General features: G+C 39.3%; 2 protein-coding genes and 1 long non-coding RNA gene across 3 annotated transcripts in view; 1 reads left to right on the forward strand and 2 right to left on the reverse strand.

Moving 5' to 3' along the window:
- LOC110476775 (arylacetamide deacetylase-like 4) lies at nucleotides 1-11,022 on the reverse strand. Its single transcript, XM_021542023.3, has 4 exons — nucleotides 10,848-11,022; nucleotides 8,221-8,437; nucleotides 6,995-7,058; nucleotides 1-5,921 (listed from the first exon to the last, which is right to left on the reverse strand). Exons 1-4 carry the CDS (start codon nucleotides 11,001-11,003, stop codon nucleotides 5,144-5,146), a joined length of 1,215 nt encoding a protein of 404 aa, XP_021397698.3. The 5' UTR covers nucleotides 11,004-11,022; the 3' UTR covers nucleotides 1-5,143.
- Nucleotides 11,008-23,070, reverse strand: LOC110476776 (arylacetamide deacetylase-like 4). The gene is made up of 4 exons (XM_077788244.2): nucleotides 22,636-23,070; nucleotides 18,596-18,812; nucleotides 17,794-17,857; nucleotides 11,008-16,702 (listed from the first exon to the last, which is right to left on the reverse strand). The coding sequence occupies exons 1-4, from the start codon at nucleotides 22,804-22,806 to the stop codon at nucleotides 15,931-15,933; spliced, it is 1,224 nt and encodes a 407-aa protein (XP_077644370.1). The 5' UTR covers nucleotides 22,807-23,070; the 3' UTR covers nucleotides 11,008-15,930.
- LOC146765670 (uncharacterized) overlaps nucleotides 18,352-26,057 on the forward strand; it is a 10,518-nt gene continuing 2,812 nt past the window's right edge. The window contains exons 1-2 of the long non-coding RNA XR_014949801.1: nucleotides 18,352-18,674; nucleotides 20,475-23,938. This is a non-coding gene — a long non-coding RNA (uncharacterized LOC146765670). The remainder of the gene's footprint in view (nucleotides 18,675-20,474; nucleotides 23,939-26,057) is intronic.

A 26,057-nucleotide genomic window follows, 5' to 3' on the forward strand; every position in this document is an offset into this window, starting at 1 on the left:
GTTTTTTTTCCCAGTTGTTTTTGAGGTGGTAAATGTCAAAAGAATGTTTTTATTTCATTTGACTCCACTGCATAAAATGAGTACCTTGTATCTTTGCAAACAAAAAGGTTTCTCTATCTGGCAGTAAAGAGGTAGTTCTTTAAATGGTGGGTGTTTTATGTGTTTTGCTATAGCCATATTTTTGTTTTTCAACTTCCACGAGGGAAAAGTCCTTCCACCTGTAAATGAGAAAAGCCTTGCACTAACTAAATGTTGATGAGATTCCAGTAAACCAGAGAAAATTAAAACAGTGTGAAGTTTGACATTGTAATGAGAATTATGGGCCTCATGTGGCTCTTTATTGTTATAAAACAGCTACTCAGAGCTCACAAAATGATTCTTTATTCATTGAACTTGGTGTTGCTGGAGTTTAATTGGTTAACGTAGTGCTTGATGAGTACAGAATTAACAAGAGTTGGGTAAATTCTTCCCATTTTCTTATCAGCAAGCCTCCATTTCTGCATTCTAAAATTCACTCTCTTCTTGATTTTTCAGCATATTTCTAATAGCTATAGTAATGATGGGAAGGTGAAGTACAATAATGATACCTACCCAAAGAAATGTGGTCTTTGTAGGTTTTCCCAAGACTCAGCTTTGTGGGTTTTCTAAAGCTTCTGTAGCTGTGGAATCACACATAGCTTTGTAGGCTGAGAGTGTGTAAAATTCATCAATGTCTGAGAATGTGTAAAATTCATCAGCTTCCCCTTAATTATTAGTGGGAGAGGCAGGAGCTGACAAACCCAACACTATGCAAGGCAGGAGCACTCAGGGGTGTTGGTGCTAATAAATTCTGTGACTATCGTGAGTTAATGGTTTTATTGTGAAGTCTTTCTCTAAAACATTACAACACATTTCACCTGTGATTGCAGGCTGTTTCCAGCACTGTTAAGCTGGAGTCAGCTGACTATTGCAGAGCTACTCAGTGTAACACAGGAAATCCTATGGTGAGTAACTAAAGAATGGTAGTCAGCTGTGAAGACTGAGGTATCCAGCAGGTGTAGCCAGGAAGCAGAAAACAGGAAAAAATAAAGTATCACAAAGAAAATTTAAACCCAGAGTTAATAGCTTCTGATAGAGTTCTTTAGTTTTTTAATGTTCATTTCAAAGTTAAACACTCTGGTAAATATAATTTGCCTTGCTTTTCAAAGTTATTCTTATTTTTTCTAGTAATTTAGCAGAACAATTAGAATCCATAGAGTAGTTTAACTGACTTTGTTTTTTACCACGTAGAGCATGAAACTTGCCATACTTCAGTTCACATTTCTTCATTTTACACTATGCAGACAACTGATTGAAAGCATCTCAGAGCTTTTCATACCTGTAAGCCTGATTCTTCTGATCTGTGAGATGGATTTAATATGCCCTTCACAGTGACAATAAGAAGCTTTAAGAAATTACAGCTTAGTACATGCTGTACCATACATCTATGGTTTTTAAAGGTGCTGTGTATTTGCTTCATCTGCCTCTGCATTTAAGCTGCCTCCTACCTACCTTTCAGTGTCCTCCCTCTTCATTATCTCCATCTCCCCACCCAAATAAGTAGCTAGTTCCTGTGTGCTTTGCTCTTACGACAGAAAGCCACCTTGCACTGCCTGGCATAAATCTTTATTTTAGCTTTTTCTTTCTTCCTTCTCTTCTTTGAAGTCTGTCCCTTCCAAATCACTCCTAGGCTAAACAGCTGCTAACAAATTCTGGAGTAAAAAGCTGTATTTTTAAAAAAAGACAATTGTTATGTATTAGCATTCAGTGATGGAAATTCAGATCTTGTATTGTGCAGTTCGGAGCAGGTACATTTTTGAAATGTTTATTCAACTGGAGGGTTTTGTAGAGTAGCACTGGGAAATGTGGCTGGATTGTTGGGTGTCTGTGTCTCTGTTGCTGTGCAGTTTTGTTCCTCAGAGTGAATGAATTCTGCTCCATTCCAAAAAGCTGCTCTGGAACATCCACTTGGGATTTCATGGCAGGTCATCACATCAAAATGAATCTTATTCAATCAGAAGTTGCTTGAATATAAATATAACAACTTCAACTGCCCTTATTTTGCTATGGCCAGGTTTGTCTGAGTCTCAGTAGTTCAAATATTCAGGTTAACAGGGTCTGCACTCTCACAAGAATCAGAAAACACAGTGAATAACTGAGACAAGGAAGACAGCAATAAAAACAGCCAGAGTTTGCAGGATTATGCCTGAGAGTACAGAGAATGGGCATCATAAGCAGAGAATAGTGTTAAGTGCTTTTAAATAATTAACATTATTTATAAATAATAGAGCTAGTAAATTTGGAATGTTTTCTAATTGCCTGTTTATTTTAAAAATGCTATGGGATGTGAATTGTAACTAGTGTGGTATAAAGAGATGATGTGAAGACAGCAAAGCAGAGGATAATTGAAGTTGTAGAATTCTGTAATACACCACTCCAAACTTGATTGGTTAGAACAGGTAATCTAAAGTTGTTATGGCTTAAAATGTACTCTGATAATGAAAAGACAGCTTCAGGCTATGAAGGCATAACAAGTTCAGTTAAATATTGAAATCAAACCACAGTTTGACCTTTGGTAATGTGTTCCAGATATTCACACTGTGTGCCCAGAGCACAGAGGTTTGTGCTGAGATTGGCTGATTTGGAGTTTTTCCCTTCCAGAGAACACAAATTTAGGATTTAAGTAGTTAAAATATTAGACTTTAGAGTATTGAAGCCAAAGGCAGATGCCCATGGCCAGTGCTCAGCTTGTCCTAAGCTCATCAGATGTTCACCAGGTTATTTCAGATGCTCATCAGGTTATTACAGACTCAGCTGGTGCTGACATCTGCTGATGGAATAATGCAGGGCAGTTTGCTTTCCCTTCCTTCATTTCCTTCAACATCTTCTGTCACACAAAGCAGCTCAAAGAGTGTCAAGCCCTCCCAGCTGCACTGAGCTTCCCAAAGCCTCAGCAGTTTTCAGGTTTCAACAGTGTTCCAATCTGCTCCTGGATCCTTTTATTTGTGTTACAGTAAACTCTAGAGACCAGCTAAAGAAGTGTGGCTCATGGCCACATTCTCTAGGGTTAATACCTCTGGATGGACCAGCCTTGCCCACACCCTGTTCCTGTCTGGAGGGCAGCTTGGGCTGTCACCTCACTCAGGGTGCAAACTCTGGAGGGAATGCTCACCTCGGGCACCTCACTTTCCCTTGTGGAAGGAGCTAGTTGTTTTGTCAAGATGGGAAGGAACTGCCCTAGCTAAGGAAACTTATTTGGCAACTGTATTTTCCTAAGTTCTTCATAGGCCAAAATTCATCAATAACCCAGGAGCTCTCTGGGTTAAAAAAAACCCAAACAAACTGTATTATCTTCATCATATTGTCTTTGGGGTGTAATATCCATGAGAAGTTCAACAGCCTTTGTGTTCGTCTGACTCATTGTACATTTTAATTTCAGGAATTTACTGCTCTATCACTTCATGGACAAACTGCCACTGGTGTCACCTGAGCATTTGTGGTACGGGTTGTCCACATGGAAAACTGGCAGCATTCCACAGTGTCAATGTTAGTGTGTGCCTAGAAATCAGGAAAACACTGGAGAAGATTTTCTGAGCTTTATGCTTACTTGCATTGTATTCATTCAGAGATGCCATATGGAAGATCCCTATAACATTTCCCCTTTTTCCTGATTACTATGTGAATGTAACTACCTGTAATTCATATTGTTCTGGCAGGCTTTCTTTGCTCATATGCTGAATGTAAATAGCCATGCAGAGCAGTGCAGGAAAGCCTTTCCCTTGGTTGTAGGGTGTCTTCTGTTGGCTCATGTGTCCTACATAACTGCCTGCAGCATCCTTGCTTTTGGGTGTAGTTTAAATGAGCCAGTGGGGGGCAGAAAACACATAGAGGAATATCAGATACAGAGAGTATTGTTTGAAAATTATAGAGCTGGAAATTTCCCTGACAAGAATAGCAGTAATTTCAGTGTTCCAGGTGTTAATTTAAGCAAAGACAGTCAGAAGTTTTGACTGTCAGTAAAACTGCATCCTTACCCTGTGTTTGATTCTTCATGGAAACGCATCCTGCTTCCAAGTAGAACTTACTGAAGAATTTAAGACATTTCTAGTGACATGATAAGTTGTCTTAATTCTGGATATAAGATTATAACAAAACCTGAAACAATATCACTGTTCTACAATTATACATTCACCTCAGAATGGTGTAATTAAAACATTTACTGACATTTCCAGCAATACTTGCGTTCATTTCTGAGAAAATAGCTTTACATTTTTGTTATGCCATTTTATTTTGTATTGGTTTCCTGGCTTGTTCATCTCTTGCTGTAAACAGTTTAAGATTGGCCTAACTTTGATTTTTTTTTTAATTTTCTCAAGAAGTCTCCTTTTTCTCCAATGGCACTTGACACTGTCTCTCAAAGGGAGAGTCCTTTCTGCATCAGGCAGTGCAGGCCTACAGTTTGTAAAGGAACTGATATTACTTTATAATCTCATGTATCTATTATCTATACATAAGATGTATATGCATGATTTTTAAAATAGATGTTTTCTTTAACCAGTACTTTAACATCTGTAGTTCCAAGTCTGCCCTTTCCCTCTCTTCCTCTCCTTCTCTTCCCCTTTTTTAATTTCTGTCTGTGTTTACATTTTTCCTGCTACATTCAGCTCTCTTTAAGCTTGTCTCAAATTGAGCTCTCACCAGACAGAGGCTTTCTTACGTCTTTGACCATACTTTTTATATACTGATCCTGTAGATTCACTGGATCTGTTTCCTGTTACCTGCCCCAGGTAATTTTCAAATGTGGTTTGTGTTCCAATAGTACCAGAACTTTATTGAACCAGACCACATTGCAAACCCTGTGCTATAAGGATGAGATCTTTAATGGCTACAAGAGAAAACTGAAGAGCTGGCAGATGAAAGAAGTGTAAATTCACCTGATTTTGCCTCTCCTGAGAGAAAATTAAGCAGAGGCCATCATGCAATCAACTTAGTGGGTAAAAAGTAGAGAGATGCAATGCAGAAATTTAAGGTAATGATTTAAGGAAAGGAAAATTGAGGATTTAAAAAAATAAGTTTGTAAGCAAAAAGAGATATAAATCAGGAAAAGAAAGCAAGAAATGGAATTCTACATCAGTCTTAGAAAATTTACTATCTTTTCCAGGCCTTTAGCACCAGAGCGGAATCCTATCACCCTACCAAAAAGTGCTAAGAACAGTGTTCCATGGAACCCCTCTTGCAGATGGCACCAGGTCACTTTCACACCGTGGTCCTCTAATCGTTTCTTGTACAGCAGTCCATCATCTCGAAGCACATCAAATTCACAGGTCAAAATGAAAGTCTCAGGAAGCTGAGCAATAACACTGTCTGCAGCCAACAACGGTGAAAAAACAGGGTCAAACATGGACTCGACAAATTCACAGAGTTCTTTGGAGGGTAGAGGTGTTGGACTTGGTTTGTAACCTCTTGTTTTAAACTCATGAGGGATGTAGTCAGGACTCACCCATTTCTGATATTTCAGTCTCCGATCTTCTGAAACGTGGCAACCTTTGAATACTTCTTCCATGATGCCCAAGTCCATATTAACATACTTCAAGCCAAGAACAAGGGTTCGCCTCTTTAGCAAAATGGGGACTCTCTCATTCTGCTGATAAGAAGGCAAATTGAAGTCCACACACTGCAGAAAAGGATATATTAGGATTTGTGCTCTCAGCTTTGGGAGATCTCTTCTGTTCACCAGAGCTTGGGCCACGGCAGCAGTGAGTGTCCCTCCACTGCTGTCTCCACAGATGACAATGCGGGAAGGGTCGACTCCGTGGTCTTGTGCAGTCCTCAGAAAATGGATGGCAGCAGTGAGACAGTCCTCAAACTGGGCTGGAAATGGGTGCTCGGGAGCTAAACGATACCTAAATAGGAGTGAAAGGGTTTTAGCACAGTCATTTCTAGTGAATGGGCCCAATGGAATTTGCCGTTCATTTATAAATACTCTGTGATTATAATTGCAGCAATAGAATTCATCCAAATTAGTGCTTTGGATTCATAATTTGCTATTGTTCATGTTTGGGAGAGTCAGTACACTGCTCTACCTTTGCAAAATACTTCTTTACATATCTTGTAGGTGACTGGAGGCACATGAGAGTTGTTTTGGAATTAGTTGGCAAGGCAGGAGTGTCAATCAGTTATCATTAATTCCAGTTAGAAAATGAACATTTAACAACAAATTGTTAGAGAATATGAGCATAGAAAATATGAGCATAGAAAATTGATAATGAAAATCTGAAAGTTTTTCAGGGTTCTGGAAGCTGAATTCTTTAAACAGAATCAATAAGTTATTGGTTCTTCAAGTATTTTAGGATGTAAACAGCAATTAGTGCAATTGTAGTCAACTCTTTGCCTGAACTTGTATATATTGTTTCTTTTTAAAAAGTATTACAGCTAATCAGAGAAATACTTTTAATGGTCATCTCAGGTTGACTACAAGTTAAATGTGGATTTCCTGCTTCCATTTCTTCATGCAAATGCCTTCAAATATAACTTACTGAAGAATTTAAGACAATAGAGTCAAATGTGTAAATTTCTTTTGAGGGCGGATACATTGAACTCGGTTTGTAACCTCTTGTTTTAAACTCATGAGGTTCTTGTATTTTTCAGAACTTCTAAAACAAGTATTTGGTGTTCTGGGCAGCTGTGCTTTCTAGAGAAACAGTTACACTCCAGGCTTTCAGCCTAAGGTGGTTTGAATATGGCTCTAGAAAACAAAAACATCTTCATGTCTCAAGTGTTAGCTACAAATTATAAAATTACCGTAATGGATTTCATTTGGAAATAAACAATTGGGGATTAGTTGACTAATTAGGAATTAGTTCTGGTGAAAGGCACGGGATCATTACGTATAGATACTAAATGTACTTCACAAGGAGCTTGGCTCAGGCAAGGCTTGCAAAGGCAGGGTCAGAGTGCCTGGGTGGGGTTTGCTTACCCAACACACACCACCACTGAGTTGGTCTTCCTGCAGAGATAGCGGCACATTCTTTCATAGGCCTCTATAAAACAGAATCGTTCACTGGAATTACAACTTGCTTTAAAAATAAATGGAATGAAAATATTCTGCAATTCTTATCTCCCTATTTTAAATGCAGGTGAACCCGGTGGGAAGAAATGATGATGTCTGACTCTAGTTCAGAAGGCTGAACGATTTCTTTATTATAACTATACTATAATACATTAACATACTATTTAAAGAATATACTAAAACTACAAAACTACTTTTTCTAACTCCCACATCTAACTCACTCCCAACTCGTGACCCTCTCTGAGCGTCCAGCTCCAGGTGGGTTGGATTGACCATCAGCTCAAACAATCCTCACCAGAATACAACCAAGCACTCACCCCAGGGAAACAATTCTCCAATTTTCCACATGGGAAAAACAAGGAGTAGAAATAGAAATTGTTTTCTCTTTCTTCTCTCTGTGTTCCTCTATGAAAAAATCCTGAGAGAGAGAAGAATGTGCCTGCCACATCTCTCTTGCATGGCTAATGCTACACAACATGTGTAACATGTGGCATGGTCTGATCTGGGCATTGCTACTCATTTCCTTACAGCTGTGAGAATCTTCTGGCTGGTAAGAAACCTAGAATTTAAATCAATGCATTGGTTTGGTCCCCTCTTTGAAAAGTTACAGACAGAGCCACTGCTGCCACTTTGAAAGTCATTTTGAAGGGGAGAAGTTGTTTAAAATAAAGACAACAAAAAAATCTGCTAAATCAAATACAAGAATTTTTCTTGTGCATGAGGCACCATCTCATCTCTTTCCCATTCACTTTCCAAAATGTGTTTTTTCCTTGTTTTTCCACTATAAAGACACACAGCACGATACACACATGCAAGCTTGCACACACTTGGGAACAAAAAATAACAATAAAATTCTAGTGAGATTTTCAACTTTTCTCATAAGCATAAAGAGGAAGGAAGAAAATAGGTATTAAAAATTATTAGAGACTATTCTAGATACCCAATCTATATAAAGACAATTTAACATGATATCTATTGCATGTAAGTAAATTGATTCTGCTGTCCTGAACTTATTTTTTTAAATTTATAATGTTGAACCACTAACTCTTGTAATTTAAGATACACCATATCAGATCAGAAATTCTGTGGTGTGTGTGGTTCTGGAGTGTCCCTCAATTATTTGTAATACTTACGGATACTTCCAAACTGGCCAACTCCTCCATGAAAATAAAGAATTCCCCTCCTCTGGTTACTGTTTGATGTTTTTAGCTGGTAAATTCTCACTTTAACCCTTTCAAACCTTAAGTCCTTGATATGAAGTCGTGTATCCTTTAAAGGTGGTATTGTCGCCATTACAACCCTGAGGAAATGGATCTCTGACATTATACCTACTTTGTCCAGTAATGTTGCCTGGTGATAAAAGAAACCACAAGAGACCAAATTAGTGTAAATTTCTACCTATCCTGGAGATTGACAATGAAAATTTTTAAACTCCATGGTCAATTCAGTAGGCAAACAATCAGGTTATCAATAGTAGATAAAAGGTGTCAAATACTTCACATTGTCAGGTGTTTCAGTAGCCATGTGCCTGTACAAAATACAGAATAGTTCCAGTATTTTAAACCTTAGCTTTGGATGAAGAAACATAGCCAATACTTTTGTTTCCCAAACTCACACTGTGTTTAAGCTTGCAGGAAAAAAAATCCACAGCATCTACCACGTCTCTGTCCTCCTGAGCAAGGAGAGCTTTCAACCCTGGCTTGATCATCTCACAGCTCACTGATTCCTACTTAAACACTCGGGCTAAGGTTCTTATGTCACTGTGGGCTCCTCTACTCCATTCCATCTGCATGGCTTTAAGCTGTTTCACTTGTAGCCTGCTCTAGTCTATTCCTGCTCAAGATGAAAAATATGAAGCAGTATCTCTGCATTTCCACTATATTGGATTCAATTTTGCACTACTTCCACAGCAGAGATCTCTGATGGGTAATTCAGTATGTTGTGCTGCCATTATTCATGCATATGCATTTCAATGAGAATTATACATATAAAGATCTTCACTGCTTGGATCTTAAAACCTCGCCCTTGTGGTTTTCACCTCATATTTCACAGACCTCATGTGGCTCAGTAACATGACCCTGTTAAATTTGGTGTAGGTGTCCTATTTTAGGTCATCTGAAGAGCTGATCCCATACACAGGAAGGATTGTTTTGTGGCAAAGTTATAGTCTCATACAGATTCCTTCCATAGAACTCCTGATCTATATCTGTGGGAAAATAACTTTACTTATTTATTCTTCAACTTCCCTCGGGTAATTTCTTTCCTCACACTAATAATTTTGTAACAGTAAAGGTTAAACCTGCCATTAGCTGTATCTGCATGGAATATGGAGATCATCTTTGTCTTGAAAATAGTAAAAGGTGTCCTAGGAAACCTTGCCAACCACAGTGTTTTGGTGTTGCCTTTTGTCCCAGCTGAACACTGGATATACTTGTATATTTTAATTTTCCATGCAGTTTTGACTTCATTAATTGTTAGCCATTGAAAGAATTTGGCACAAATAATTTGCCCAACAGCCATAGCAAGTGTTGCTACATGATGTGAACTCTACTTGCATTTAAACTTTGGTTTAACCCTCCCTTAATGTCCTTATCTGTCTGCTCCTTTCAGGCAGTGTGTGACAGTGCCTGTGCTTGGCCTCTCACTGGCGAGCAGAAAGGATCCAAAATTTTAAGATCAGAAGTTTACAATTACATAAATCACCAGTAAATTTCTAAATACTGCAGGTTCACTTTTAACAAATGAATTACACAAAAATAAAACATTGATGGATAAAGAGCAATCACACAGTTTATACACTGTATAATACTTGTAAGAAAATCCAGATCCTATTTTATTGGTTTTCTGTCAAAGTAGTGTTGAGGCCTGGGTGTGGCACCAGAGACATGGTGAGTCACCTTCTTGGGAGCTCACTGATTTAAAACAAAAACTAAGCAATGGGGCAGTGAAAGAAAGGAAGAATTAACATTAGAACACAGAATTGAAGTGAAATGTTATGCACAAGCCAAAGAGACTGAACAGGCTTTTTTCACAATTTAAACAACTAAAAGAAGCTTAGTTTAGATGTCACAGAAGGGTTTTTAAAATGACTGGGGCAGGCAACAGTTAATTCAGGACAGGATGATTGATGAAACAGAAAGACAAGTGCATGTCATGTTTTAGTTCTGAAAAGAAACAAGGATGAAAAGCGAGGAAGGATCAAAAATGTGCCAAAAACAATGACACAGAAAGTCACTTTAGGTATTAGGTGTACTGTCTCAGAGAAGAAAGTTGTTCAGGCATACTGAAAGGCAAATGATGATGAATGTGGCAGCTCTGCTCAGATGGCTCAGGAGGAGAGTGACAGGGTTGGAGGAGAGAGCTGAGATCACAGACATCATTTAGCTGCTCCCTCTGTGAGCAAGCACGGTGCTACAGAGAGCAGAAATTCCACATACACAGGGCAAGTTACCTCCTAAGCCTTCCAGCACTGCCTTGGGGCAGCAGGCATGAAAAGCTAAAACAAAGGCTGTCAGAAAAAAACTGGGAATTGCACAGTCTGCCCAATTTTATTTTTCATAAATACTGCCTTTGGTTCTGTATAGCAAAGAGGGGAGTCTGTTGTGCCCAGCACAGCTGAAGGAATCTGCTTACATCACCTAATCAGTCCAGTTGCATATTTGCAATTTATTTAAACATTGATTCTAAAAAACATCACCAAACCATTAACCCTCTAACAGAAACAGAATTAAAAACTCAAACTTTAATAAGTTTTACTTACCAGACCAAACCCAAAGTTAATGAAGTAATGAAGAACATAAAGCTTTCGGTGCTCACTGATTCCATGAGGAACTTCTGCTTTGGGGTGTTCATAATAGAAAGCAATTGCCACAATGCCAGTCAAAACAGAGAGAAAAATGGCCAGGAGAATTTCCATCTTGCTGTGCTGGTAGGAGCCTGAGAAGGAACCAGCTGTGGCCTCCTTCCCCTTTTTCAGACTTTTGGATTTCTGAAGGTAAAGGCACAGCTGTTCTCGTCATAGCTCATAATCCAGCTTTTAAAAATGCCAGTAGGAAGATGAAAACATGTGGTAACCCGACTGTACAATTAGACAGTAACAATTAGTTGTGGGAGAATCTTGCATAAGCCGTTTTCACATTTGCAGGAACAAGGCTGTGCCCATTACAGCAGAACTAGGACTTGATGGGTCATTGTAGTGGCAGTTTATGGGAATACAAAAGCTTCTTCTCTCTCTGGTTTTTGATTCACGGCAAGTCTTTATTATTTGTGAGTTCCCGTGCAGCATTTCTTGGTAATCATCTTCCGAGCTGCTCACATTCCTGCTTTGTTGTGCCTCCATGCCTTTTTCATACTTTTATGGAAATCAAGGCTCAGTGTCACAGATGTGTTTCATCACCTGTGATGGCAGATTTTGGATGCTGCTGACATTGCACCTTTGAGTCTAATGGAGCCAGAGGCAACTGCAGCCTGATCTGAGAGCTGTTCTTGCCTCATCCTCCTCAGTGGCTCTTCTCCTGCAGCAGCAGGTTTTTGTTTGGTTCTTTATCTGCCTCTTGGTAGTGCTGCAGTCTCTATCTTCCCAGAAGATATCATGTGCAGATGTCAGTCCAGGTAGAAATACGATTCCAACTGATGAAAACTAGACTTGAACTTCATGATGTCAGGGCTAGTGGCACTGGCCAGACATCAGCAGCCCACTCTTTTCTGTGGTGAGCTCTAGGATCTTCCTCTGGAGATAACATACTTTTCCATACACAATTACAGTGATAAGATTTAACCTGAAGCAAAAAATATCTGTAAAGCACAGCTCGCGTGATGTTACCTTTGGGAACTGTGTTTTTTAGCAGTCTGCTTAGCCTGTGAAGGCAGCAGATTCTCATTCTGAAAAATCACAGTGTGGGTAAAATAAGTCTGTAAATTTTTTCTTAATTACTAATAAAATAATACAAGGGATGAGCTGACCTTGAATTGTATAATAAAATGAAACTAAAGACAGAGAACCCCAGGGCTTTAGCATGCTTATTCCATTGACTATGACATTCCATGACCTGCAAAGGAAATGGCTCAGGCTTGATACCTGACTTCAGAAACTGTTTAGAATAAGCAGGATGGAGCTTCATTTTTGAGTCTGGTCTTATACTTTCTGAGAAGCTGCTGATTCCATGTTCTGCTCTTTCTGTTTCTTCCAAACTGTTTCTTCATTTTATCCAACATCTCTTTGTGGATTTTCATTTCCCAATGTCCCCATGCCTCTCCCTCCCTTGCCAGAAGGTTATTCATATGCTAAATAAAATCTGATTCCTTTTTGATTATCCTTCTGGATAATGGCATTTCATGCCCATATTGATAAGAGATTTAGGTGAAAGGCACATTGCCTGGGAATTGGAACACTCTTGGGAAACGGCAGTGCACAGAGGGTTCAGCTTTCTTACAACTCAGGCAAGAGCATTGGGAAATACTGTTGCACAAAACATGATTGCAGCTCCCTTCTTCAGCATTTAATAGTGAAAGTAATTAATTGGCCTATACTAAACTCTGCTGTCCCGGTGGGTGAGGTGTGGTCTAAGTACATCTACCAGATTTGGCCCTTCTGGGGATCTAAGAATGCTCTTGACACCTGTGACAAGATCCTTTGTACTGGAGCTCTTACCACCTATAGTTCTGTGATCTAGACCTTTGTGGTGCCAATTCAGCCACACCCTAAATCTTTGTGGTGCCAATTCACCCACAGCTGGTAGGTCTTGACTCATTTGGGCACATTGGCAAGGTCTGGACTTCAAAGCAGCCCCAGGGGCTACACACAAAGACTGGATGTGCTGGAAGCTGTCAAAGAAACAAACTAGTTGGTTCTGAAATAATCATGTGCTTTTTCCTTTGGCCATGCTGTGTAAACTTAGTCTCAGCAATTCACAAGCTTGGGGCTCAGGATGGAGAAAACCATTCCCTACATAATCTTTCAAATAAATGCTCTTTTTAGCCTCTGATAATTTTTTTACCTTGTCTCTGCTCCTGTGAGATAAAACAGGGGATAGACCAGGCCAAAGCCCTGTTTTCTCCTACACCAGGGACTCCCTCTCTTACTAATTTCCAGTGAAAACTTAATGTCTGGGCCTGAAATCTTGTCATTCCTTGTTCTTTTTCTGTGATATGGGTGCACATGCCAGGGGAAAGACTGAGCCAGGTGTAGTAGATGTAAAACATTCCCTGGCAATAGAAGTCACTGTAAATGGAAGCCTGTACTAGGATACTGGGAAACATTCCAGAGAGAGTGTTGTGCAACCCAAGAAGCTCCTTTTGGGTTCTGCAGAGCAGGAGAACCATCTGGTGCTGGAAGCCTGAACTTGAACAGGAGCTGGGCTTGCAGTCCTCGCTCTCTGGCTGCATAATTCCTTGAGGAATGACTTTGGTGTTCATAATTCTGTAGGTGGCACTGACTGTCATTATGTTTTATAGTGATTTTTTTTTTAATTTGTACATGAAAATGTCATGCTTTGGGGACTCTAAGAAGGTCTTCAAACATTCTGTCTTAGCAATGCAAGACACAAAGCTGATCTGTAATTAATTAAACTATAGGAAGTTCCATAGAGAGAGATAATGTGATTTCTTAAGATTTAGAAAATCTGGGAGTCATGATTAAAAAAGAATACATTATTTCAGCACTTGCTGTTCTCTGCTTACCCATCTGCACTCAATGGTTATAATCCATAATTAAAGAGAACTGCATGTTCAAGAGAACTAATAATGCTGCTGCCATATTATAAAGCTAAATTTGTTATTATTCATAGTAAATTAAAGACCAATGGATAAATCTCAGGAGTAGATCAGTGTCAAGTTTGGACATTGACCCATAAATGAGGCATAATTCCAGAGACTGATAACAGGGAGAAAACAAGTATTGAGTGGCTGAACTGACAAGAAGTATAATGCTGCACTGAACTGTGTGTAAAATAGCATGAGCTTGTCTGTGACCATCTCATAACTTAAAAAATACAAGGTGGAACTGTACAGACCTCCCTAGTTCTGGAACTTGCCAACATTCTCCAACTTGTCCAATATCATTCAACTTCTTGCAATGCTTTTATAGCAGATACAGACTGTTGGCTCAGCTTTAGCTACTAATGTGTGAGCTGGTAACCCAACCTTTGTCTTCATAATCAAAGCAGATCCTGAAGTCCTCAAAGAAATGAACATTTGGAACTATCACATTAGTTACCCCTGGAAGCACTTCTTTGCTTGAAGAGCAAATTGCCTGCAACAGGAAAAATGAAACAAATAAACTCCCTTTTGTGTCAACAGAGTATGAAGAAATGTAAAATCATTTTGCTGAGAGGGACTGGAGAATGGGAACCTTTGAGCAGTGACTTGTTGCTGCAGAGATGTGAAGCAGCTCACCTGTCAGCAGCGTTCATTAACATGGTGACAACATGGAACATTAATAAGCCCACGGTATTCTTCCTACTCACAGCTTGCCTGGCAGAGAGTAGACATGTACTAACCTCTTTCCACGGATTTTATACAAGCAAGGTGGTTGCACAACAATTAAACATTTTACAATTCCTAGGCATTTTGTGCCAAGCTATTTTGTTATGTATGTATGTTATGTAATGGCAATTATTTTTGGCATCTGTGTTTAGCAAGGGTGGATCTCTCCTAATAAGCAATATGACAATTGCAGCAAGATAACAATTCACCTCAGATGTTTCTTTGGCTTTGGGTATCCATAGAAATTATTTGGCAAGTTCCATGCTACTTACATCCTTTCTCCCCAAAAGCCAGGTAAGCTGAATACAACCAAATGCTGCTTAGAAAGGAACTTTATAGAATATAATTTAGAGGATATTCAGTTATTTTGGAGCAGTTCTCCCTCACTTCATCTCTGTTGCAGTCTCAGGTACCTCCTGGTACCCATCTCATGCACCATATGAACTGTACCAACCTGCCTGTCCCCCATTTCCCTTTAAAATCAGGTCTGTAAGTACACCCAATTCCTTCCTTCAGATTTTAAACATAAATGCAAAGCTCTTGTTTGTCTGTACAGACACTCTGATGGTAATTATTCATCCCTGAAGTAGGGAAGGAATCTCCATGCCCCAGAGGTATTGCCATGCTGATTTTGGGGGCACTAGTGTGTGCACATGGCTAATTATTCACACACTGCATGGGATTTTAACTTACACATTTAGAATACTTTTTTTGTTACTATGAGTTTTTATTCTTTGACATATGAAGACAACAAAAATTTTTACAAAGCAAGAAGAGAGCATTAAAGCAAGCTTACAAAGAACCTCTAAATATCACGTTCCTAAGTAATAGCAAGTAAAAATCAGAATTCAGCAGACCATGCTAATGTCATAAGTTCTTGCCTTGACTCTAATGGCCAGATAGCTTGTAAATACTTAATTGAATCACACTCTATTGTAAATGCAGGCAAACCCAATGGGAAGAAATGACAATGTCTGACTCAATTCAGAAGGCTGAATTATTTCTTTATTATAAATACGCTAAAATACATTAATATACTATATAAAAGGAGGATACTAAAACTACATACTACTTTCTCTAACTCTCACACAACTCGTGACCCTCTCTGGAGAGTCCAGCCCCAGGTGGGTTGGACTGGCCATCAGGCTCAAACAATCCTCACCAGAATCCAACCAAGCACTCACTTTAGGTAAACAATTGTCTAAGCACATTCCACATAGGAAAACAAAGGAGCAGAAATAGAAATTATTTTCTCTTTCATTTCTCTCTGTGCACCTGTATGAAAAATCTTGAGAGGGAGAGAAATGTGCTTGCCACAACACTCTTTCTAAACACCAGTGCACTGTATGCAAGAAAATGATTTAATAGCCTTTTATAAAGTCTATAGCATAGTTCATTATAGTGCTTGATGATGGGAAAGAGAAGATACCATATCCAAAAAATCCCAGTGCACTGTGAAAGCCTTTTTCCACGTGGTGCCACGTCACGCGTACGTTGTTGTCCTCTAAGCGTTTCTTGTACAACAGCCCTTCATCCCTGAGCACATCATGCTCACAGGTGACAATACAGGTGTCAGGGACACCACAAACAACAGCATCCTCTGCCAGCAGCGGGGAGACCCAGGGCTCAAACAGTTCTTGCACTTCTTGGTGGACTCGAGGTGAAAACAAAGCGGGGAGTGGTGGTTTATAGCCCAGTTTAAACGCGTCCGGGATAAGATCTGGATTTATCCATTTCCTATATTTCGAATTTATACTCTCAGGAACATGAGAACCAGCCAGAATTGGTTCCTTCAGGGAGCAATCCTTATTCAGGTATTTGAGAAGAAATCTGACTGTGCGCTCCTGGGTCAGGAAGGCAACAGCAGAATTTTTCTGGTGAGATGGCAGATTGAAGGTCAATGCTTGGAGAAATGGATAGATCAGGACCTGGGCACGAATCTTTGGGATATCTGTCCTGTGCCCTAGCTCTTGGCAAACAGTGGCAGTGAATGTGCCCCCTACACTGTCCCCACAAACAATAATCCGAGCGGGGTCCACCCCGTAGGTCTCTGCAGTTTTCAGGAAGTGCAGGGTAGCAGAGAGACATTCCAGAGTTTGGGCTGGATACTTCTGCTCGGGTGCTAAATGATACCTGAGAAGTAGAAAAGGTGTTACACATTCTGAGTGTCTCATCTGAAATATATCCCATGCAAAAACTCCCCCCAAACCAATATTAATTACGTCATTAATTATATCTCGTTTAAAGTTTTTACATGCTGAAGCATGTGGTAATCACATATCCTCTGAACAGAAAGAGAGACCTCTCCCAGGATTTCCCTGAGAAGCTGTGAGAAGATCAGAAAAAAGAATGATAAGCAATTCTTATCTCCACTTGCTGCACCTGTTGTTGTGCACATGTGCAATGTGTTGTGGAGATTTGTTTACCAAAGGGTGATTTCTTAAGTGGCCACTGGTGATGGTGTTTGGATTTCAATTAACCAGTCTGGTCTGTCTGTATTGGGCTGTTTGCAAGAGCAATGAGTGTTTTCTTAATAGAGTATAGAATAGAATAGTATAATATAATATGGTACAATAAAGTGATTGATCAGCCTTCTCCAATCGTGGAGTCAATGCTAATTATTACCCCTGCTATGACAGAAGCATATCAGAACAACATTTCCTTCCTTTGCTTCTCAAAACCAATTCCTCCAAATTAAAAAAAAAAAAAATCCTTTAATAACAAACTTCTTCATGGAAGAATTTATTGGAAATTAAGGTTTCTTTATACCATCATGTATTTTCCATAATCAAAACATCTTTGTAGGAAACAGCGGCCCATGCTGGTTTTAAAAAATACTAAATTTTAGACTCATTATTTACTCTTTAAAATCATCCCAGATTATTTTAAATAAAAATATCAAATATTAAAATATGTAATATATTTTAATATAATAAAATTTTAAAATATTAAAATCTGATACTTGGCTTATAATTTCTTATTATCAAAGGTAAGGATTTCTGTGGTAATGGTGATGTACAATGAACAAACCTGTAACTCTAACCCTGGCTCAGGTATTTCCATTGCCATTCCATACACATAACAGCAATGTGGGGAAGACAGCACTAGAGCTCAGTTTCTTTTCTTATATTCAAAGAAATTTAAGTTCAGGGGTGTGTGGGAAGCAGGGGGTAAGCAGCAGAGTTCTCTAATTCTGAGATTAGCACAGGTTGAATTTCACTTACCCAACAGACACAACCACTGAATCAGATTTCCTGGCTATGTACCTGCAGATCCTTTCATAAGTTCCTGAAGCACAAATGTTGTTGATGTAATTAATATCTTAGATAACTTCAGTCAGTATTTTCCCTTATATTTTCATTACATATTACAACACTATCTTGTCAGCTCCTTACTTGTTTAGTGAGTACCCAGATTTTCTTTAGGATAAAAATAATCTAGACTTTTGGTCATCAGGACTTGCTGTGTAATTCATACATTTAGACAGCTCATTGATCTGTGTGTAAAATAAGGAATTATTATGATTATTACTATTAGAGAATGGGCAGTGGTTTTAAACTGAAAGAGGATAGAATTTGTTTCCATGTAAAGAACATATTTTTATTATGAGTGTGGTGAGGCCCAGGCATAGGGTGCCCAGAGAAGCTGTGGCTGTCCCATCCCTGAAAGTGTCCAAGGCCAGGATTGATGGGGCTTGGAGCAACCTGGGATAGTGGAAGGTGTCCCTGCCCATGGCAGGAGGTGGAAGAAGATTTGGGTGGAAGGTCACTTCCACCCAAACCATTTCATGACCTTAATGGTTCTATGATAAAGAGTGCTATATCCTATTAAAAATAATTTAAATACTTTTAAAATAATTTAAGTAAGTGCAGATTAGAGAGTTTAAAAAAATAAAAAGAAACACTGAGTGCTTTCTATCTCCAGTCTCTCAAACTAAGCTTCAGTGACTTCTTAAGGTCAGGAGTTTTTAAAAACAGGGGCAGTTAAAAAAGCTAAATAGTCGCATTTTTTCTTTCAGTTCCTTACTGAAGCTCCCGAAAATGCCACATCCTCCGTGTATGAAGATGACTCCTCTCCGTTTGCTTGCAGATGGTTCCTTTGGGAGGTAAATCCTCACGGGCACCCCATCAAAATGCAAATCCTTAATGAAGAGCTGGGAGTCCCAGCACGCTGGGAGTCCGTCCGTGATCAGCCTGATAAGGGTGTGCTCCTCCACCAGACCCAAGCGGTTTAAATTCTTTGCCTAGATAGATAAAACAGGAAAAATGAGAAATTACTATAGGGAATACAAGTCTTCCCACTTTGTAAAGGCCACAAGCTACTTTCTCCTACACTGTCTTTAGCATAATTGGGTTGGTTATTTGCTGGTTTTTACAATTCCCACAAATAACTGCCTTTGGGATTTTGGTTAAGAACATGAACGTTTACATCTTCATGATTGCAGGAAGAATGTTGTAATACTTGTTCCATTAAATGTTTTATATAAATACCTTCTAGTTCCTGTGATCTGGATTTACCACAAGTAAGAACAGGCATTTGCTCAGGTGTTGAAGCTGGGAGGCCTGAGGCTCCTTTCCTAACGAGCAAAGAGAAAGAGGCATTTCTTGGGGATGGTTCCAATTCTGGGTGTGTTAAATCATGCTCTGGAGGTACCTTCATCTCCAGGATAAACTGTACTTCAGATGCCTCAGTTAAAATATTTAAGGTTAGGTGAGATGAAACTGTTCCTCTCATGACAGGATTATCATACTGGGGAGAAAAAAACCCAGGCCAGTCTGTGGGCAGGACTGGCTGATTTAATGGGTCATCTCCATCACCTCCCTGCCATGGGGCCATGAGCACAAGCTGTAAGAAAACCATTGTGTTTGTGATCATTACTGTGATCACTGCTGGCCCAGGTGAGGAACTGATGCAAATGGTTCTGAATCTTACCTCCTCCTCCATCAGTGAAACCACTGCCTTTTGCAAGACCTCACAGCTACTCATGAATGACCCTGCAGTCAGTTTTTACATCTAATCAGCAAAAAAGAAAATATTCTGAAGAGAAGGAAGGTTTCTTAAATGGCCTTATCCAAGGCTGGTCAACTGCTGATTAAGACAGTGTAAAGATCACACTGAAATCCTCCTTTGAACACATGTTGTAATGGATGTATTTCCTGCTAGAACATTTCCCTTCCTATTACATAGTGACCTAAATGCTGTTCTGGACTACTGCTATTCATTCTTCTGTAATGATCACAGTCATCACAAGCCATTTGCAAATTGTGTTGTTGTCTCTTAGCCACAGAAGTCTCTGTATAAATTCCTTACAAACTGAAGACCAGCTCTGCTTGTGTAAATTGTATTTTTCAACCTGTGTATCACAGATTCCTCCTTCCTAATAATCTAAACCAGTCAGCAACACACAAGTTGGGTGAAGAGCAATAAAAGAAATCACCATGAGGCATAGAAGAGGGAGCAAATCAGTTAGAAATAAAGATGGGGATCCAGAGATTATCCGGAGTTTTTTCATAAGCTCTGCCACCAATGCCAGGAGTGCTTGGGGTAGTTTAAGAGACAAATGGCTAGCCACAGTTACTGCCTTGCATTTGAAAAAGCACATTTTAAGGTATCATGGCAAAGTGGAAAACTACTGTAAAACCCAGTGCAATAGTGGCAGAAACCACAGGGCGAATCTAATCTTCTCCAAACAGCAATTTTCAAAACTCTCGTGACTCTTACATCAGTCCTTCTGTCAGAGTTTAGGTTTTGGAATGTTTGAAGTTGGCAGAGTTGCCATTTAATCTTATTTGAATTTTCTAACATCCTTGAGGTTTCTTAGGGCTTTCAGATGACAGCAATATAAATTATAAACTTGTTATCAAAGCATTCTATCTAAATATGCTCTTTCCTTGCCTTGTCTTAGGAGTTCCTGACATCACAGAGGCATCTCCAAATTCAGGGAAAACACCATCATTAAGGAGAAGAGGGAATTTGGTATGTACTCCATCGAGAAACTTAATAGAAAATACTTCAGAACCTATAGCAATACATTCAAAGCATAAAAGATTTTACTGTTTCTAGACAGATGTGATCAGTGTTAGTAGGTGAAATGCATTGCATAAACCAGGTCCTAAAATGTTAATATGTGTATGAAAAAGAGCATGTCAGCTTTTCTTGTGAAACATGGTCTTCAAAAAACTACTTGCTGGAACACCTAAATTCTGACACAAACTGGCTTTTTATGTGGAAGATCATATGGGGACCAGATTTTTACTTTAAAATAATTACAAAATCACATACCAAAAGCAGCAAAAGTCAATTTGAGCTTCATGGACTTCAGGACTACATCAGAGAGTCTTTCTGCCAGTCACTCTGAAGTGTGCTTTTCCAACCACAATAAAAAGCTTCATATCACACTGCAATATGCAGTTAGTCTGAACAGAGATCTGAGTAGTTTAAAACAAAAGTCAGGAGGTTTCCTCTCATCTCTTCCATTTTACATGGTCACTGATCTCTTCATGACGGGAGATGCGGCAGGAGCATCATTTATTGCACCTTCTGGTTGAAGGTTCACACTCACCTGGTGCTGCAGCTTTTCTAAGACATTGCAAGTAGGAAGAAGAGAGGAAAAGACTGTCTTGTATTGTGGAAAAAGAGGTTTTCCCAGGAGCATACAGTACAGGCACAGGGGTGGCACAGCTCCATGGCACAGGAAGAACAGCATTCATCAGGATGAGCAGGATAAGTTAATTGCACACGTGTCATACACAAAGCATTGTGCACTTGAAAAAAAGCCTGTGAGGGCTGCTCCTTGGAGCAAAAACATAAACCAGGAATGCACCCAAAGTACCAGTAGATGCCTAACAGCTTTGGAAAGAAAAATAGGTGAGTGGATTGATTCAATGCATAGCAAGTGGTGAAATGCATCTTAACAACTATTCAGAACAAGGCTGCTGAAGTTCAGGAAACGTGTTATCAGTGAAGAGAGCATATGCACTTATTCCATAACAGACACTTAAAAGCTGTATAAATGGGTTAAAAGTATCACCTGAAAGAATCTTTTCACCTACCAAATAGCGAAATTAGAGAATTTAACAACATTGTCCTAGTAGTATAATGTTACTGTCATATTAAGTTTATATATAACATAACACAAAGAGCAGTGTGAGATATGCAAAGAGAGCAGCCTCTTTTTTTATGGCAGACAAGGCAGAAAAGTAACACTGGAGAATCAGGGACAACCACTAGATTTGGTTGCTGTGTAAGTTCAAGCAACTCACTGAAGTCTTTAATGGATTGTAATGGCCCAAATCACCTCTCAGGATGAGGGCCCAAGTTCCCATGCTCTTTCTGTATAATTGAGGATTAGAGAATTGAGTTGAGCTTTATACAAACATCAAAGAAACCACTCTGATTTTCCTGCAGGCTGTCTTTTGACATGTTACATGCCAGACTTGACAGGTCTTAGGCTGCTCCTACAGACTCCTATTGCCTACTTTGAGAGCTTTTTGGGCAAAAAGCTGTTTCTTTCTGGAATGGCAAAGCCCACAGCAGTGTGAGTCTGGCTTACAGGTACTTAGAAATAGATGATAACAGGCCTAAACCTGCTTTGGCAGGAGGTTCAATTAGATAACTTCTGGAGGTGTCTTCCAACCTACCTGATTCTATGGTATTTAACTAGGGCTCTGTAATTCACTCACTGCAGAATAAGAACAGAAACAAGGGTAAGAAAATTACTGCAAATAGCTCCGAATTTAGGAAATTGCCTTAGATACATCAAAGTGCATTTAGACATAGCAATTTGGGTTATTATTATTCATATAAATGATGAACAGCCCTCCTGTCATCCACAGGACCAGTCATTTCATTATGAAGATACACAATTGCAGCATAAGAATGGATAGCTCAGTATTGAAAGAACTCACCTCGTCCTGGCTGCTTTATATATGGCAATAGAAACCAAATCAACCTTTGGCCTTTAAATCTGTGTGCTTCCCATTACATGTAGTTGCAGTATTTAGATGGATATCTTCAGACTCAGGTCTTTCCTTTTCTGAAAATCCCAGTATCCCAGATAAACTCACCAGAATTTCTATCAGAGTGTATATATGGTGATAAAGGCGGAGTTTTGCTGGCTGGTCAACATCAGAAGGAATCTCTCCCTTGAAGAAATTATGATCAGTTGCAACTAGAACCAGCAATACAAAAGCAACTAAAATTCCTGCTATTAAAACCAGAATATAATAGGATTCCATTGTTCTTTGGGAATGATTAAGCACTGTTTGATCTGAATCTGTCAGTATTTATATCCTCCAGACTGATTCCTCAGAGAAGTCATTTGCATATCAAATTCCCCCTGCCTTTTCCCTTTAGGCAGGGCTGACAGGTGCTGGGAGCCTGCAAACATCCTGCTGTGACAACTGCACTTGGTATGAGTCAAACTCACACACAGCACAGTCACTTCCAGGAAACACCTTTCTTTTGTGGCCTACAAAATTGCAAATGGGTTTATTTTTTGTCTGCTTTATGGGCCTGAAAAGCTCTCTGGGATGTTTAGGAAGTGTAGCAGTGAGTGTCTCAGAGCCTGTAGAAGAGTGGCCGTGCTGGACTCCAGTCTCCATGGTCAGCAATTGTAGTGGTTCTGCTCTTGGAATAGGTGTGAAGGATGACTCCAAGGCTTTTTGCATAGTGCTGATCTTTCCCTCTGCTCACTTGCTGAGGCAGACAGCTGGCCAGAACAGTTACAACAGGCATTCTGAACTCAGCCTCAAGGGATTTTGCTTTTGGAGATCCACATAGACCTCTCAGTTATTTGCCAGCCTGAGCGTGCAGCAAGGGGCTCTGGGCTCAGCAATGGTGCTGTGCTAGCACAGGGAAACTTCTCCTTGACTTGGAGAATTTTGGTCCTAACCCTCTGTACTGATTCTTTCTAAAGAAAAGATTTTGTTATCTTTACAACTCCATATTTTGCTGTGTTTTCCAAGACGACTCTGTCTTATCCATGGTTGTAATTCAGGTGTGATCAGAGCATATGGTGTCCAAGAGCTTGTGCCAAAGGAGGTGAAGACAGTGCAGGAATGAGTCACCAAGTGTAATTTTGTGTATTTCTGTCCACCATGTGACTGGACAAAATTTATTTGGGTAACATTAAAAAGCAAACAAGCATTAGCTCAGCTTGACATAAGCAATACAACCTCTGCTTATCCTCTGAACACTGAAGCATTTCTTTATCCCCACTCATCTCCCCAATACTGCATTTAAAAACCCTTATAAAAGCTTGTAATCATGGCCATGGAAAGAAATACTCCTTTTTATGAGCCACAGGATTCTGCATTTGGCTAACCAACCTGTAGTGTACTCCCACAGAGAGATCTTCACTGAAAAAAGGTGAGTCCTTTCTAAGTTTTCTTGCACACTTTAAAAAAGCAGACAAAATATATCTGCTTAGAAAAATCCCACTTATACAAAATATGCATCACAGCAAAGAGCAAGGAACTTCATTGTGAAATAGTCAGTGGGGTAAAAAAATATTTTGCTGTGTGCAATGAGTAAACAAGATGAGTCATAAGAGATAAAGCCTGATGATGAGTGACCAGACTGGATTCTTAAAAGAATCAGTCAAATCCTTAACTTCAGTTGGGGGTCAGCAAATACAGAGGACTAAATGATGTGGTTTAAAATTAAGATAGATAAATAGATAAATAGGTATAGATAGATAGATAGATAGATAGATAGATAGATAGATAGATAGATAGATAGATAGATAGATAGAAAGAAAAGGTGGATAATGAAATCCATTTAAATAATAACATGGAATTATCAGCTTAACTCAGCAGGCCTGGACCCTGTTATCACAGTCATTTTCCCAATTCTGATGCAAATGAACTGACTAAGCTGTCAGTGAGGACACCACTGCTGAGATGTAGGACACTTCACTGAGCCCTCCCCAACCCTACTCCATCCAGACTTGTGGGGGTACAGTAACTGGATTGTTTTTTAAAAAACAAAACAACATAAACTAAAGCAAAAATTAAAGCTACTTTTATATTCTGTGAGGTAATATCTAGGTTGGGGTTTATTGATTTTAGTGTAATCTTATTTCCCCACATCAATTCATACACCTGACCTATCCTAGCCTCCCAGTCAAAATTGTTTGCCTTTGACACCGCCATTCTCTTCCTAACATTCCTCTTTTTTTTTTGACATCCTTTGTAAAACTGTCAGGTTTGAAGAAACTTCAGACAGTCAGAGGCCCAGAATTATTTTACCTCAGTACATATTAGTGAACCTCTCCCTCTGAAAAGAAGTTTCAGCTGCATGTAAGGAATTCTTTTAAAATGACATTGTTAGAAGGAATTCAGGGAATATTTTATCCTGAGATTTCCTTTCTAAGCTAGTTCACAAGTTTCCAGTGCAAACTTGTCACAGGCATTAGCTTGCTGTTCAATTTGTGTCAAAATTGATGTCACGTTGGTTTAGTAGTATTTCAGGACTTTTCTCTAATTTTAAGAGCCTCAAAGACATCATTCTTCTGTTTCCCCTGTTCCTTGTATGTCTTAGAAGTTTTGTCAGGACTGAGGAGTTAGTCAGAAGGAATGGGTAAATATTCACTGGCCTAAGAGTGAGTAAAGGCACCGAAGAGAAGGTAAAATGAGTCAGTCAGATTAACAAACATGATCACTCCATTCCTGCTCACATGGGGTATTTTTGCTTTGCTCTCTCTTGAAGCAGCCTCAGATGCTGAGAGATCTGGCTTCTAATCACAGATAGGTGAGGAAAACCAAGCACAGTTACAACAAATGACAAATTCTTACCTAATGAAAATAAGTCATCAAGTGCAAGTACCACATAGGTGAGATTGCATCCCTCTGAATTCTAGAGAGCCCCTGTGAGTACTGTGTAAACTTCTGCTTATAAAGACAATTATTTTTACAGCTGAATCTACAAAGGGATGTTACCTAGAATTTAGAATTACTCAGTAAGACATTTTTATATCTTTACTCGTGACACTGCTTTGTTGTAAGCCCTAAGACATCAAAATGCAGCTTTTTGTAAAAGGCCTGATGCAGTCTTTGCTGTCAGGATGGATGTTAACCAGAAACCCAGTTCCTTTGAGCTTAGTCCATGGCAGAACTTAGAAGGCAACAGTATCAGACTCTTAAGAGCATATAGAAGGACAGTGTGAAATCACAGAACCACTGGGACACATTTCAAATGGAAAATGTGAACACAAGGGAAGAATGAAATCAAGAAGCACAAAAATTTAGCTCTTGATTTATCCAAATCTGACAGCAGTACTTCATCTAACAAAAACCAGATCAGCTTGGCAAAAAGTTTTCCTTTTTTAACGGAGCTTTAAGTTTTATTCTGTGATCGTGATAGATTATCTATGATCAAAAACCCTGCACTGATGTAAAAAAAAATTGTATTACTTGAGATTGCAGTCACACAGCCTTTCTATTGTGGAACTGCTGCTCTGTGTTCCCAGGTTTGTATTGTATATATC

Source organism: Lonchura striata, chromosome 21 (genome assembly GCF_050655825.1).
Source record: "Lonchura striata isolate lonStrDom1 chromosome 21, ASM5065582v1, whole genome shotgun sequence".
NCBI lineage: Eukaryota > Metazoa > Chordata > Aves > Passeriformes > Estrildidae > Lonchura > Lonchura striata.